A 16,826-nucleotide genomic window follows, 5' to 3' on the forward strand; every position below is an offset into this window, starting at 1 on the left:
GGCACACGCTGTGGCAGTAGGCGGCGGTATCGGGCAGTATACGTGATTTACTGTGGTTTTGCAATCCGCCACCACACAAAGAAGAAGAAGAAGAAGAAAGGGACTCGTAAGGGGCGGGGCTTCGTTGGAGGCAAAAACCTCTGAAAGTGGCTACCGTTGTTAGCAGTTCAAAACAAGATCGCATTATAAACTCGAGTGCATTTAAGTGTGAAAAGGACAGAATACCAAGGAGAGGTAAACACATAAGCACACTGAAAAAAACTAGACGTTGACTTCTTGTGAGAATGATAGCCACGTAGTTGCTAGCTTTTTGCCTGCAGTAAACAGTTAGCATTGCTAGTTAGTTAGCATATCTAGCGTATGTTAAACTAACGCTGCATCTTTTCTACTCATAATTTAAGTGTTATGACGAAACTAACTACTTTCCCACATACATTCAATACTTCTACACACGTTAATGTATTTTAGTTACGGTTTGTCAGAATTGTGTTGAGAGACGGGTTAGCTAACTGGCAAAGTAGTAGTTAGCCACAGATGCTAGCTTCTTTCTTGTTTTAAAAACAAAAAAGCTTTCCTCCATGTTTTTCTCTCTCGCATTCATCCATTATGTTGACAACTGGTGTGCTAATGTAAATACCTTAATGCCCATGAGTTCTACTATTAGTAGTTTAGCAAAAACATCTGGCAAGCTCATGAGTAAAGTTAAAAATCACTGCGTGGCTGTAGCGAGCTGTGATTTATGGGTCCTCTTAAAGTTACCGCTGGACATTTTGATATCGTACTGCAGCAGTGTGCTCTTGAAATTGCCCTGTTATACGTGTTTGCTGTACATTTGAAACCTACTGAGTTGACACAGAGTGTGGTTGTAATGTACTTAAGCTAACTGATGATTTAACATTTAACATGTGCATTTATTTAAGCTTTTTTTGTATCGTGTGGCTCCAGTAAAGAGTGTAAATTGCACATTCAACAAGTGCTTGACAAAAATTGTACAGTTAGTTTGCAATATTTCTTGCACATACAACAAAAATGTTTGGTCACAACTACTTTTGATGAGTGTCTTCTGTGTTTTGAGCAGCAAACATGGATGCAGGTGAAGACCAAAACACAGGCACCACCAACGGAAATCCTCCGACAAGTGGGAACTCTCGTGCACCCCAGATAGCCCACATGTCTCTGTATGAGAGACAGGCTGTACAGGTGTGCATAAACGACTGCATAGATCTGATAAAAAGGCTGTTTGTTAGAGACTTTTTTTTTTTGAGATATGTATCTGTGTGTTTGTGTTTTTTAAGGCTCTTCAAGCGCTGCAAAGACAGCCAAATGCAGCTCAGTACTTCCAGCAGCTGATGCTGCAGCAGCAGATCAACAGTGCCCAACTCCACAACTTGGCCGCCGTGCAACAGGTAACCCAAAATGATGACAGTAAAATGCAGTCAGTACAACAATATATTCAGAAGCATTAAACCGTGTCCCCCTTCATTGCTCTTCTTTTAAATCAGGCTGCTACGCTTGCAGCTAATCGACAGTCCAATACGCCGGCTAACAGCATGTCCCAGGCTACCAACACAGTAAGTTTTGTTGTAAGTTGTTTAAATTATGATTCACACAGCAAGATTTTGAAATAGTAAGGTAAGTTTGATAGGAATTTACAGCTTTCTTTTCCTCCCAGGTCAACCTGAGCACCACGTCTGCAGGAGGTACCATGACCAATCCCCGTCCCCACGGTCCGGCCACCTCCGCAGCAACAACCGCTCTCAACCAGTCAGTGCTGCTAGGCGGAAACCCTGCAGGACAGGGGCAGATGTACCTCAGGGTGAGTTTAAAAGTGTTGTTTATGTGTAATAATCGGCTAAACTAATGCATATTGGGCTTGTCTGATTTAGTGCTTAAGAGATTTACTTTTGGGTTGGTGTTTTCTGCTACTCATAACTAGAATCATGTAGTCTACGACATTTACTTAGGAACAAAAAGAAACACACTGTTGTTAGTCTGAGCAGCAACAGCCTCTATTAGTCCTTCACTGAAATATATACGATGTTGACAGCTGTCTTGCTCCTCACATAGGTCAACCGCTCGCTTAGGGCTCCCCTTGCCTCTCAGCTCATCTTCATGCCTGGTGGTACAGCAACAGCTGCTGTAGCAACAGTTGCCCAGACACAGCAGCAGCAGCAGCAGCAGCAGCAACAACAACAACAGCAACAACAACAACAACAACAACAACAACAGCATGAAGTCACTCCTGCCGGTGCTCAGTCTGACAATGATCAGGTTTGAGTAACATTAACATTGCATTGTAATGTAAAGTCTGGTCTTTTTGAAGTCGTACAGTCTTAAATATGTACACAAAGCACAGTCTTGCTACTTTTCTTCAATGCATTTCCCACAACCTCCTCCTTTCTATATCTTATAGGTGCAGAATCTGGCCCTCCATTGCACTTCCACTCCCAGAGCTGTTCCGGTAAAGTCTGAGATTCCGGAGAGGAAAGATGTTGCCGGCTTCCCTCTCGGTCAGCACCAGCAGCAGACGTTCGCCCAGACGGCTCAGCAGCAGCAAGTGCAACCACAGCAGCAGCAACAGATGGCCAAACCCAACTTTGCTCAGCAGTCCTCTGCCAACACCATGACTTTAAAGCCTGGTACTCCTGCTGCTTCAGTAGCTCCTTCCTCCACTTCCTCTCAAGCACTCCCTCTCTCCCAGCTCCTCCTGTCCTCCTCTGCTGCCCCTGTGATCCTGGTGCCCACCTCAAGTGTTACAACCACCACCCAGGGCTACTCCATTGGCTCAGTGACCCAAAAAGCCAACGTTAACACGCAGACTCTGGTGGTGCAGCCCCTACAACAGGCCAGCGCTCCTACGGAAAAAGGACCTGTGCCAATCCAGCCCAAGACAGCTCAGGGACACCGCTTACCTGTGCAGCTTCCTCCTCGACACCCACCTCACATTCTCCCAGCGCCACCTAGCAACAGCCAGCACAACAGTCCCCATATCCCCGTGCAGCTCGTGGGAGCCCGACAGGGCTTAACAGGAAACACACAGGCTCTGGCACACGCACGAAGCAGCACAGCCCACGAAGGTACAGCTGGCGGGAATGTTAACACAGTCTCCAACATCAGTGCTATGGTAAGATCGATCAATGAAAGGACGTACTGACACTTTTTGGGTTAGGTGTAAGGATAACTACAAGGAATTTTAACAGTTTGCCCCCCCCCCCCCCCCCCCCCCCACATATACTATTAGATTAAGCCTGCCATCGGCTCTCTGAAGAGAAAATCTGACTGTGATGCTCCAAATGAGATGGCGACACTATCCTCTGCACCCATGAAAGATTCTGCCCCTCCCTTATCCCCTGCCCCTACAAAGGACTTGGGTATGTCAATCTCCAAACCAAGCATAGACTGTTAGTAGTACTACTTTTGGTAACTATAGGTCTAGAAATCTGGTTGAAAGCTCATTATTTTCCCTGTTTCTTTTTGATCCTGACTAGCTCCTCCTGTTGCAGCTGCCTTCTCATCTCCTCCCACCCTGTCGTTGCCGCTGCCCTTGTCAAGAGTCGGGCATGGGGACAAAGACAGAGCGCCTGTCCCCCAGGCAGTGGTCAAACCTCAAGTGCTCACCCACCTCATAGAGGGCTTTGTCATCCAGGAGGGAGCCGAGCCTTTCCCCGTCAGTGTGCACTGCTGCGACAACACAGATTCCAATCAATTCTCTTATTTCAAATACACTGGCTTTGCACCTTTTCCATGTGAATAATTTCGGGCTTGTGTTTGATGTGACAGGTTGCTGGACTCCTCAAAGACAGAGATTTTGCCCTGGTTGGCCGCTCAGAGAACGGACCTCCGTGTAAGTGTTTGAATATCTCTTTATCGTCTTAAAGATCAAGCATGATACCCTGAATCTGTGTGCATTAGTATTTCCTATGTAACATAGTTTCATCCGTTGCTTTTCCTCTTCAGTGTTAAAGTGTGAGTATTGTGGAAGCCTCGCCCCAGCCAGCCAGTTCAGAGGATCAAAGAGGTTCTGTTCAAATACCTGTGCAAAGAGGTATGATTTACGTCGAGCCAAACGACTACATCGGGGGATGCCACTGAAGTAAAAACGAGTGCAAAGATCTAGGAATGTCTTCTGGGTTTTGACTGTTCTCTTGGATCCGCAGGTATAACGTGAGCTGCAGCCAACACTTCAAGACCAGCAGAGGGAGGAGTGGTGCCGGGCTGCCAACACCTCCAGCAACCAATGAGAGCGCTGCTAGGCGAAGAGGCCCCTCTCGCAGGAGCAGTTCTAGTATCACGTGTAATAAATCATCAAGCAGGCATCTATCTGTTAAGGTAAGATATCTGTAGTTCAAAGGATGCGACTGCTGGTGCAGCCGGATGCTCAGTAATGTCTAGGATTACAGTGCCCAGCTGTTTACAAAAAAACATTTAACCTTGTTTAAAGATGAAAACGTTATACCTGTGATCTGTCTTCATATAGATTTACATATTTATAAAGGAGAGCTAATTGGGTTGAGAAAGTATTCACACCAAACAAATTCGCGTCAGTTTATTTGCGGGGGCCATTTGTGGTAAGTTGCGCTGCCGGAGAGGGGGCGTGGCCTATCTCAATGAAACCGTCCATTTTTTTCCGCCAATAACCATGAGAGAGATAACTACTATTTGCTTTGTACTTACCTGAAAACTAAACGCCATCTTGTCCGGGTTCGTAACAGCTTTGCTGTGATTTAACCGCAACAAACGGTCAAATAGGGATACAGAAATAACTACGTAATGATGCCGATTTGTTAAAAGTTTGAATTCATGTTTTTTTAGTTGTCTCCGCAAGACGACAAGCAAATCACTTTTAAAATACTTGTTTTCTGAATGGAGCTCTGATCGATCGGTGCTAAGCTAACATTAGCAGCTCCATCAACACTCAAAATAACGTCATCTCGGCGTGAATACGGCAGCGTCTTTGTCATTGTTTGTACCATATAGTTCATACACATACATTTCATTTGTTCATAGTGATACTAGAGAAAGTATTTAATTAAAAAAATGGCCGGCTTATGCTTTTGTGTCTCCACTCTTTTGGACGTAGTGTCACTCTGAGTCCAGTCGCTCGGAGGACGTATCCAGCGACGGTGAAGAGGAGGACGAGTCTCCCTCCCTGTCTCCGAGCTCTTCACACTCCTGCTCCAGAGCTGAGCTCGGGGCTCCTCCGTCTGACAGCTTGGCTCCTGGGAGCCTCCCACTAGAGGGGGCTAACTTTCTCTCAGCTACTCCTGCCCAGTGGAACGTGGAGGAAGTCTGCAGGTTTATCTCCTCACTTCAAGGTTGGTGTTCAGACTATTAGACAGCCGTTGTTCTACGTCTCCCGCTCTATCTTTGTACTAAGTCTGTCTTCCTGTCGGGTGGTGTCCAGGCTGTGAAGAGTTGGCCGCCCAGTTTCTGTCCCAGGAAATAGACGGACAGGCTCTGATGCTCCTGCGAGAGGACCATCTCATCTCCACAATGAATATCAAGCTGGGTCCAGCGCTCAAGATCTGCGCCTCCATCAACACCCTGCGTGAGTGACTCCGAGAGCTCCTCAGAGGGACGTCAGGATCACTTCCTCATTGATGACTCCTCACTGGAATCAATACATGGACCTTTTTTTGTTTTTTTTACAAAACAATGGTGCACCATCAGTCAGGTGGAGACATGAGGATGCACAGTTTACTTTCTGGACAGTGAATGTACAAAAACATGTTCTGTGTGTACTGTTTAGTGTGAGTGGTGAGCATGGACAGTCTGTGTCCATGTCAGAAGTGTTGGTCAGGTTTCTTTCTGCCGCTGTGTAGAAGCCGTCTGTATGTGTCCTCGTCCTGCAGTAATCTGTGCTTCTAACTAGGACAGTGCACCTGTTGGGTGGAGAGAAGAACGTTGCCTTCTTGCTGTATTTCAAACGGTGCTTTAACTTTAGTGGCATGATATGGAGTGATGTCCTCATCAGTCCACTTCATTTATATATTTGTCTTTTTAGTAGTCACCTGTTTATTTACCATAGATGTTCTATCTAGGCTCCGATCACACCAAGTAAAGGACACTAAGAACGCCTATTTTAATTAGTTCATTTTACCAGTTCTCAAAAGTTTAGTTTTGTATCTTTTCCATTTTGTACTACAATCAAAATTATTTTTTCATGGATATGATATAGTTTTAGTAGATTTAATCAACTTAACTACCTGAAAATAGGTATTCCTCGTGGTTTGCTCTCTGAAGGGGCTGAATGGAAGTGCTCTGTGTACATGTATGCAGTACTACCAATAAACAATACCTGTTACTGGATCTCTCTCTGTGTATACTTTCAATACCCCCATGATGCCACACAAAAGATTGTTGATCTTGCATTTTTTTAATTCACATTTGTATAAACAGTTCGAGCTCATTTCTTGCTGGCAGATGTTCACATGAGCTGAGCTTATAGAAAAGTCAGTGAGTGTAAAAATAGCATAAATACTTCTATGTGCCCTTCATTTCCACAACTTCCAAATTGTATAACCACAAAAATGTGGTAATAACATATATTACATCTGTTAATATACATTTGCTTCTACAAGATCTGTAAACTGTCATAAGTTGACAGTATCGACTACAAGTTCAGGATGCAGCGACTGTACATTTGTCAAGTTTACATATCTCTAAGTTTACTACTGCATAATTACCGGTCGTAATACCCCAACTGAACCTCAAAGGTATTTACACATATTTATGAGGTCTTACTTAAATGAAAATAATGAGTTCCCGGAAGTTAACTTATTTCCAAACCTGAAGTAGAAGAATACATTAAAAATAAAAAGTCAGTGCCCAAAGCGCTCATAAACACAGTTTGGGACACTTTTATTGCACCTGACAGATATTGTTTTGTAGAAGTGTACCGCTGGGGAGAATAGTGCAATCTATTTTGCTGACACAGGCAGAAAACTGATCAGAAAACAGTGTAGCTGTTGGTTTCCCCGTATCCTGCTTCCTGCAGGTACTTCTCAATGTTAACTGTCCCGGACACCTTGAGGACTTTGTCAGAGGCATTTTTCTCTCCTGAGAGGATCTTGCGGCTCACCTCAGCCAGAGAGGGTCGTTCTTGATCTTTCCACTGGCAGCAACCCTTAATGACGGAGTACCTGAGACATTTACAGCACATTTGTTAAAGAGGGACACGGCAGTGTATGGTTTGATTTTGTGTCATGTAGAACATGCAGTGGCTACTTACAGCGTGTTGGAACAATTTGGAGGTTTTTTCAGACTTTTCCCTCGTTGATGAAACTGCAGAAGCTCATTAACTGAGATTTCTGCAAACGGAGCTTCACCTGGAGAGAAAAGAGCAAATGTTGACGGTGGGAGGGTCGATATGATATCAATATATATTTACTTTTACAATGTCATATCAATATATATTATGTTGTACTGTAACTTTTCGGGGAAATCGAGGCGCTGTTTATTGGTGTCTTTGTTTGGCTAAAATAAATACTTTACACATTACAGAAATCATATTAAAATCTAACATTTCAATAAAGTAGTCCTGTTAATGGGTTTGCATTAGCTACAAAACAGAGACACTGTATTAAAGTGAGAGGTTGTTTTTCATTTATGACTTATGTCAAGAGTTAAAATACAACTTACCCATTGTTGCCATTTCATACAGTAAGATGCCTAATGACCAACTAGAGAGGAACACACCGACACAAACAATGGTTACAATCTTAATAATATACTCAGCATTATATAAATAATGTGTTTTTTATGCTGCAGCAGCATCTGTGTTGGAGGATGTCAAAAACAGGAGAACTCACATGTCGCTGCTCTGAGTGGCGGGTTTCCTGACGAGCAGCTCGGGTGCCTGCCATTTCTTCATACTGGGATCGTCTTTCTGCTTGGCTCCCTGGTTCTTCCTTGTGTAGACTCCATGCAGGCCCCAAAGCTTGGCAGTGGAGTCCTTGGTGACCAGTACGCTGCGGGCACGAATGTTTCCGTGGAGAAGGTCTTTGTTGTGAAGGAACTCCTGATTGGGCAATAAAACACGGGGGCATCTCAGGATTAAGCACATAAACCTGCGCAGCTCATTTCAGTCATCACTGTTGACATGAAGTAAACATGTAAAGGTCTTCCAGAGACCTCAGAAACTGTTTTTAGATCATCTGTTTAAGATAGTAGGTGCATTGTTGGGATAAATCCAGTGATTTAAAGCATAGAGAGATATTTCAAAAGTTAGTGGATTAAAGCAGTTTAATTTTGGGTTGACGGAATTTAATTGACATGCTCGTGGCTCTAGAGTTGTCTCTTGGTCTGTCGGTGTGTTGGTCCACCACTTAAGCGCAGCTGTGTGAAGGTACAGCCTCCAGATCTGCTAGCATTGCTATAGACTATAGGTTGTTCTCAGATTTCCACAAAGTCACGAGGCAATGAAAATTGTATTTGAGTCATCTTTGGGATTGTTAGGTGGGTGCATGATATGCTGAAGGATTATTGGAGGGGAAGCCCTGCCAACAAGCAGGATGCTGAGATGGGTCAGGACAGGGTTAGTGTGTGTCAGTGGTTTTAAAGTCAAATGTGTGGCGTAAAATGGTGAAGACATGTTTATTAGCATACTGACCAGTGCTGAGGCCACCTGTTTAGCCATGGTGAATATTCGTCTCTCAGTCATCTCACATGGAGGATCCACGTTCTGCTGAAATGAGAAAACACAAAGAGACGTTTAAATGTTTGTTTCTATTTGTTTGAAGTGAGGTAACACACACGGCAGCAGAATACTCTCTGTAAAAACAAACATACCTCTCTGCATCGCCACAGGAAGCTGAGCAGGTCTCTGTTCTCCAGCTCTTCCACAACTGTAACCAGAGGAGCTCGAAGTGAGACCACACCGAGAAGCTCTGGCAGGAAGGGATGTGGCCCCAGCTGGGCCAGGAAGGAGGCAAAGCCCAGGAAGCTGTGTCTTTCTGTGTCATCAGCGTTGTCTGGAAAGGTCAAGAACGAGAGGGAGAGAGGAGATTAAAAGAGGGAACACTGCAGTTACAGAAACCATGTCCCGAAAATCAAATGAGACAATTAGGAGCCTCCATTAAATGAATGTTTAACCATCTCACCATTTAGAACTCGCAGCACCACATTCCTGTTTTCCATTCGGGCCCTGTAGAGGGACACAGAGGTGTTGGGCCGCAGGGAGAAGGCAACAGGCAGAGGGGTGACCAGGTTGAAGGACTCAGGCAGCCTCTGACGGGGCAACTCCCTGGGCTGGACGATGGGAGTGAAAATGGGCACGAGGGGCTCCAGTGGGGTGCTGGCTGGGAGGGGGGGTGGTGGTTGGGAGGGTGGGAGGGAGAGTGTGGCCACAGCAGACCTGGAGGGGGTTTTAGAGGCGTACGTGCTCGGGGGGTTGAAGGTGGAGTAGCTACTGGGCATGTCCAGAGCGATGCTCTCATGCTCCATGACATTGATACCTGGTGGAGCTATGGATGGAGAGTTGAGGAGAGACAGAGAGGGAGACAGGGAAACATTATCATCAGAGATAAGTGCGAGGATTTACATGAAAGTAGGTAAATAGAAGTATTGATCTTCATCATCTCCTTGCTTTATTAAAAAACACAAATGCTGCTCTGCAGTTTAATGTTTACAAATGAAGGAATAATTACTCCATAACTGATTGACATTGTAGTTGAAAACATTGATTCCAAGAATATGGATAAGTGGTTGAAGAGGGGAATAAAACAATCACATTTTTATGCCCCAGAGCTGCCACCTAAATAGTAACATTTAGCCATAGATAAAGATAGCCTATAAAAAAATGATTTAGGAAAAAATCCCTTTCAAATGAATCTGTAGCACAGAAAATAGTGTAAAAGAATGAGGAGGGAGGCTGGTTCTACTGTCAACTCTACATATCTACTGTGAAAACACTGAGCATGTTTTATTAATAGTAATATAACTGAGAAAACCAGTTGGAAGTGCCGATGTGTGGCTTTCACACAGTATCTCACTTATGTCTGTCAAACAAAACATTATATCGGAAGACATTTTTAAAGGTACGAATTAAAAATATTATCAGTAATTTACAGGAACACAGACTTTAAATAAAAAAGGCACAACAACTAATCTCCTGTATGTAAATAGGCTGTAAAGTATTTTTTCTTACATTTTTGTGTGGATCAAAAGTAAAACTTGTCTTTTGCCTTGAATGGTTCTATAATTCTATAATTATTATGGGATCCTGGCAGCTTTATACTTTGTTATATTGACAAAATAAATGACAAGTCAGACTTATAGCTGAGTTTGTGCTATAAAAACTATACAATGAACGTGAGGAAGGGACAGTTTAAAAGACAAAAATGTATGCATAAAATGAACCGTGTCGCGTAACTATATCACTTGGAAAATATAAAACACAAAAATACACATCTGGAATCAGCTTGCTGTTGTATTTTTTGTGATATTATGATCTGTGATTTCAATTATTTCGGCTTAAACAACGCCAACAAACTGGTATCTTTTCCAGTGTCTTACCATCGATGCCATGCAGCACTCTCCTGGGCTTTGAGGCCTGCGGACGAATACGATCGACTTTCTCTGGACAAAAGCGCATCAGGAGAATGAAGACCAGCGTGACCAGGAAGCTGGCCAGCAGCAAGACGGGCACAACGATCACCTCCTGCTCGTAAAAACGGATCTCTGCAAGCAGGACGGACACAAGGAAACGCCAATCACTCAGCAAGTCAGATACAGTGATCTCAAAGTGTCATGACGTGTTTCTCTGTGCAGACTGTGCTGGTATGTCGTCTGTTCATCTGTCTAGTCAAGGCCTCTAATGGGAACTTACCACAGATAGTATCTCCATGCTGGCAGCGGAAGTCTGCTTCTGATACGGAAGACATTCTGTCAAGTGTAAAAAAAGATATTTTTTAATTGACTTTTGTCCATTTCTCACACACAGTTCACACAGCCATACATTATATTCGGTAGGTAGTACTTCTATATGCTTAAAATATGTATTGGCTTTAGGATATTTGACAGAAACACACATAAAGTAAACAGTGGTAGTCCTGAAACCAATGTATTCTCTGGGGCTGAATCTGTGAAGAGTAACATGACTCTTGGTGTCCAGTATGAGAAGGTGTCGGAGCGAACGTGTAACTGAGACCAGGAGCTTCAGATGTTGTCTCACCGTGTCAGAGGGAATGCCAAACTGTTTCTTCCTGCCAATGACGACTGGCAGTCAGAATAAAGACTCTGCCACCTCACCGAATTTGTTCTGTCTTCTTTGGTAACACAAATCTTCAGATTACTCTCTAATTGAAGAATCTCTACGCGGTATATCTGAATTGAGAGCAGCTTTAAATGCAGTGTCTAGGAACAGAGATTACACTGAAGCCACACCGGGGAAATCTTCAACCACATGACCATCCTTTCACGTCAGAACCGAGATCTCTAAACCAGTTCATCAGCATTGTTTTAACCCATAATTGCCAGTGCTGTACTACACAACCAAAGGGCAAATGTAAAAGAAGGCTTTGGCTTTCACACACAAAACTGATCAAATATGTCACAATCATTAAAGGAAGACTGTAACCAGAGAAAGATACAAAGTCTTTTGTTAGATCGATATTCTGCAAAGACATTCATTCACCCTACCTCAGATTAACAATATATAACATGACATATAAAAAGACACATAGTGTATGAAATACCTTACCTCAGCTCCTTCAGTTTTGTCTTATTTCCCAAAAATAAAATGTCAAATCCTGTTATTGCGTGCTCATGTTTCCCTCTTTGACCCAGTCAGACACGTTTCATACATCCTCCAGGCTGAATGTGTTGTCCGGGTTCAGCTGCTGCTCAGATCTTCATTGTATTGTTTTTCTCAGGTGATTTGTCTGGCTCAGGGGATCAATGCGCTGCTCTCTGTTTGTCTATGTTCCACCTTGTGTGTGTTTTCTTAACTCCGCCCTCCTCACCTACAGCTTCTCCCTATTCTCTTCTATTTACCTCTTCCTTCTTCCTCCTTTGTGTCACTCTCCGCTGTGTTAAGAAGTGATGCATCACACTGATATCAGGTTTTTCTTTCAGAGTTTGCTCGACCACATTCTGTCATTAGCTGCTTCTCTGAAGTCGACATATGTCAGCTACTTCTGGCCCTGCCTTAATCCTCTTTGTTTGGGAAAACTGGTCTGGCCGCTCTTTGCCATTTTTAGGCCCTTTGTTTTCAGCTTTCATTGCACTGCAACCTGTATGACAAGCTTTGCCTGCTCTGGAGTATTTAGTCAACAATGACATATTGCTTTACTTTCAAGGGACAGGCATTAAATGAAGATACATTTTCCTGCATCATGAACAATGTATAAATAGTGTACTGTCAATTAGGACAATGCATTATTGCAGCGATGGAAGAAGTAGTCAAATCCTTTACTTAAGCAAAAGTACCAATACAACAAGGTTACATTACCAGTTTACAAGTAAAAGTCCTGCATTATAAATGAGTAATGAGACAATACTGTCTTAGTATTCATTCTGCAGAAAATGGCTCATATATCATCATATATTACATTATTAGATTGTCTATCTATTCAACTCTAAGTACAAAGTAGCAAGAAATGGAAATATTCAATTGCATTTACCTCAAACAAGTCAGTACTTGATCAAATATGCTGGTTATTTTCCAATTCTGCATTATTATGGCATATTACAGAAGTTAACTTGGGACGCAATTTAATGTAATCAAGTAAGAATTAAAAAAATTCCACTCCTATAAATGTTTGGATTTAAAGGGAAGTTTCTCAAGAGACAGTCGGGAATCAGATCAAAGCAAATGATGTCCCTCAAAAACAAATGTTTATTTAAATTAATATCACACGGTGCGACAAAGACACGTCCTTTAAACGTCACTTTCTCTAATCGTTTCTTGTATTTAATGACACTGAAATACGCTTGCATATTAATTGTATTTTTCACATTTAATTATTTCATCATATGAAACTATCCAGATAGAAAGACTTTTCCTCTTCCCTTTTCATATGAACAAGTGGAGTGGACTGAGAATCATTGATTATTAATCTTTCCATGTTGTGCACCTTGTGTAAATGTGTGACGACCCTCTCTGCCCTGTCTGCCTGTCCGTTTGGCTGCTCTCCTTGCAGGTGCTGGAGGTGGGTGTGGCAGAGGGTCATCAGCCGAGTGGAAACACCTGAGGCCATTAACAACACTGGCCCTGTGTGCCAGTGCACCCTGTATAAAAACACTCGTGATTCTCAGTGGGTCTCTCTCTCTCTCCTGAGACACCCATTGTGGTTTTGGTTGCGGTTTATTTCTACACTATGCAACACTGCATATACACTTACACTGCTGAAATTACTGACTTCACATGTCACTGTTAGTTTATGTTACTTTAGAACTAATAACTTGTTAAACTGCTTTGTTGAATGCATCTCCCCTTTTTGTCATGGACGTTCGGCCCGGTTTCTGACAAATGCAATTTACATACTAAGAAGAGAAAGAAAGGGAATAAATACAATGGAGGGTGTAAATCTCAGACAAACGGTAGCAGATTAGTGAGAAGTGGAGAGCAACTGCCCACCTCTCCACCGCTTATTTCTATTTTTTTAACCAGAATTAACTATTGTGATGTATTATTGATCTGATTGGCAGTAGTTGAGCTACTCCATCTGATGGACTGACAATGGAGAAATGTAAGCTCTATGAAAAATATTAAACATCGAGTTATTTGTTGCTATCTCATGTAATGACACATTGTATTTGATATACATTTCATAACGAAGGTTTTATCCAACCATTCATCATCCATAACCACATCCCGTTTATTTTTGCAAGAGGGTGGAGTGTATCCCTGCTCTCTGTGAATGAGAGTTACACCCACACAGTTCCTCTGTGCAAACAGTCATAAACAAATAACCATAAACCCACTAACATTAAAACCTAAATGCTGTTTAGTTTCCACCCCACCTCATCTGCATGTATTTGTACTGCGGGAGGAAACCTGTACAGAAAGGCCTCCGCTCCATATGCTGTGAGGAAACTACTGAGCCGGAGACGGATTTATGATCAAAGTTATATTTATTTATTCAGAAAGATGGTTTAACTTCTTGATTTAAGAACAACATCATTTAAAACATAGTACAGCTGAGGCTGATGGGATCATCATGACCCGATGTTATTACAATTCATCCTGAGGGGGACATGAATCTCTCCACTTAATGTCTCGGCCATCCATCCATTTAGTTACTGATGCGTTTCACCACAACTACAAATGTCAACCTCGTGGCGGCACTGAAGCAACCGTCAGGGAAACGCCAACGTCATTAGGATTCATCCTGTTGGGACAATGAATGTGGATGACTGTCGTAGATTTTGAGATATTTCAGTGTGGACCAAAGTGCTGGACCGACCGTCCCACCACTCATAGAGCCTCGACACTAGCATGACAAGTTATGTGTTACATCATGCAACACAGACACAATTGCATCCTTTTCATAAATGTATCTTTGTGTTTCATTCGCAAAGATAGCAAGATTATCATCTGGAAGCTGTCAATGGCACATAATTAACAGTATTTACTCTACCATTTGTTATTAAGGCCTATTGGAAAAACACTGCTTGGTTTTAAAGGGCACATATCGTATGATATTTGAAGAATTAGAAGAAAACTCAAAGACTTTGTGAGCAAACCGGCAGCGTTTGATGGCAGCTTTGTATCTCACAGCTTGGCAGCTGATGTGCCAGGCTGAGGTCCCAGCCACTTCTCGCCTGCAACAGAGAACAAAATGAGATTGCGGCACAAATCTCAGACATTTATGGCTATGTAAAGTGCAATTTTAATCTTTCTATTGTCACTTTTGCACTACACGCGCTTGTCTTCGTGAAGGACAACAGTTTTCTCACCAATGCAGTGAGCCATGAGCTCAAATCTGTCAGAACCAAAAAACATCTCTGGCTTTCCATTTACGTGACACACCACAAGTGGGAAGCCAAATGCCTGGGGAGACACAACAGGACAGAATTTGGTCATTACATTGCAATGTCTCGTCTCTCTTGTGTGGATCTACAAGGGGAACTGAAGGACCACTGACCCCGTGTTCAAGTGCATACTGTGTTGCGCTTTTCAGCTTGTCTTTGATCTCCTTGGAGGTGGACAGCTCCAGCGCTTCTTTAATCTCGCTCTCAGACAGTCCTGCTTTCATCGCTGCCTGCACAAACAAAAAGAAATGTGACAACCCCAAACCGTGTTTCTTAATCTTCTCAAACCCAAGCAGGCTGGACTCGCTGGTACCTCAGACAATGATGCAGGTTCTGTGATGTCTTTGTCCTCACTCCAGATCCTTCTCCACAGCTCCCGGGACACCTGCTCCACCTGCTTGTCTCCACCCGTCTCCCTCTCTTGTACTGCCGTCACAAATCGCATCGCAGTCAAGGAGCCTGGGAGAAGAAAATAGGAGAAGACCTGAAACTCTCTGCATTGCGAGCTTTGATGAAATAGTACCACCACGGTCTTGTGCAAGGCTGAATGAGCAACTTGATCCAGGCATGGTTTAATCAACACATATCACAGCACTGATCCCATCAGGTCCTGCTTCTCGGTACCTTTTTGGAACATGGCCTCAAAGGGGTCGGACGGAGCCTGCAAGGGAACACCAAAATACTCCGACAAGCGGTGCAGGTCCTTGTTCATGTACTGGAATTTGTTTGGAACCAGACCAGGGGGCTTGTTTCCTGTCATGAAAGATAAATAAATGAAACGTAACAGTACCGACAGTGTCCACACAAATAGGAGTAAAAGCCCCGTATTCAAGTATAAGTATTAGCATCAAAATAAGTACTAATTATTATTGGATTATATTTGCATTAATGTGTTTTACTTTAATGTTGCAGCTGTGTGCAAACTTGAATTACTTTATACTACTCGCCCTTTTATTATTTTAACCTTTAATAATATATGTATTTGCTGATTATACATTTAATCTGAATCTGCAAAGCTTTACATGTGGTGGAGTGATAAGTACTTTCTTTAATGTAGAGGAATATAAGTGTCCAGTAGCAGAAACAAAGTACCTTAAAGCAGCACTTCAGTACAGTACTCGAGTAAATGTACTTAGTTACTTTCCACCACTGTTAACTTACCCGACCCTTGCATGATGCCACCCAGAAACGCAGGGCGCAGTTTGAGCTCTATGTTCCACACGTTTCTGTAGCGGCACATGATCTAGAAACACGAAACACACAAAGCGTTATTTATTTATCTTTAAACCAAGTATGTGTCCGTGTTACTGAAGGTGACATCTAGAAGAAATGAACCTCAAAGCCAAGCCAGGAGTACGGAGAAACCACATCGTAGAACAACTCCACCACTTTCTTGGACGTCATCTTCGGGTTACTTGTATTCGCAGCGACAATGCGCTTCAATTAAGCTAAACACGAAGTTAAAGTTCACACGAATCGTCTCCTGTACTTGCAGAGCAGGGTTCAACGCACCGCCCAGTGTGTCGAAGTTCAACTAATCCGACGCAGTGGAACCAGTGTCGTTATGTCACAGATATCTCATCCACAGAAATCACTGTCGCAGAATCAGCGACGCCTGTTGTTACCATGTGTTGAATTATTAGACGTAGCTTTAAGTTAGCTACAGTTAGCTAGAGCTACAAACGACACGGGTATTATCAGGCTTGATAAACCAAACAAACGACCGCATTACTGCCCTCTTCTGGAGAAACCATAGGGAGCACACTCTTGTTCTTCTTCTACTCCGTCTTGTTTCTTCTTCTTTGAATTTAATAGGCAACGTATTGGCTCATTACCGCCACCCGCTGGAC

General features: G+C 43.0%; 2 protein-coding genes across 3 annotated transcripts; one reads left to right on the forward strand and one right to left on the reverse strand.

Moving 5' to 3' along the window:
• Positions 1 to 117: 117 nt before the first annotated feature.
• Positions 118 to 6,303, forward strand: phc1 (polyhomeotic homolog 1). 2 transcript variants are annotated; one of them, XM_079164650.1, is made up of 14 exons: positions 118 to 234; positions 1,079 to 1,200; positions 1,296 to 1,406; positions 1,503 to 1,571; positions 1,673 to 1,816; positions 2,068 to 2,271; positions 2,414 to 3,124; positions 3,242 to 3,371; positions 3,489 to 3,667; positions 3,781 to 3,844; positions 3,958 to 4,045; positions 4,158 to 4,329; positions 5,081 to 5,315; positions 5,405 to 6,303. In XM_079164650.1, exons 2-14 carry the CDS (start codon positions 1,084 to 1,086, stop codon positions 5,554 to 5,556), a joined length of 2,376 nt encoding a protein of 791 aa, XP_079020776.1. In that variant the 5' UTR covers positions 118 to 234; positions 1,079 to 1,083; the 3' UTR covers positions 5,557 to 6,303. The 2 variants fall into 2 exon arrangements, with proteins under 2 accessions (XP_079020776.1, XP_079020777.1); XM_079164651.1 differs by having other exon boundaries at positions 3,504 to 3,667.
• A 646-nt stretch (positions 6,304 to 6,949) lies between these two features.
• LOC306700476 (tyrosine-protein kinase STYK1-like) lies at positions 6,950 to 16,735 on the reverse strand (the record flags this gene model as incomplete). The annotated part of the gene is made up of 17 exons (XM_079165502.1): positions 16,312 to 16,735; positions 16,138 to 16,219; positions 15,601 to 15,729; positions 15,290 to 15,435; positions 15,090 to 15,206; positions 14,902 to 14,995; positions 14,721 to 14,766; positions 11,702 to 11,788; positions 10,829 to 10,884; positions 10,516 to 10,680; positions 9,102 to 9,464; positions 8,791 to 8,972; positions 8,612 to 8,686; positions 7,812 to 8,020; positions 7,642 to 7,682; positions 7,232 to 7,328; positions 6,950 to 7,142 (listed from the first exon to the last, which is right to left on the reverse strand). The coding sequence occupies exons 1-17, from the start codon at positions 16,378 to 16,380 to the stop codon at positions 6,950 to 6,952; spliced, it is 2,151 nt and encodes a 716-aa protein (XP_079021628.1). The 5' UTR covers positions 16,381 to 16,735.
• Positions 16,736 to 16,826: the final 91 nt, after the last annotated feature.

The sequence above is a fragment of the Pholis gunnellus genome (assembly GCF_910591455.1).
Source record: "Pholis gunnellus genome assembly, chromosome: 8".
NCBI classification, from domain to species: Eukaryota; Metazoa; Chordata; class Actinopteri; order Perciformes; family Pholidae; genus Pholis; species Pholis gunnellus.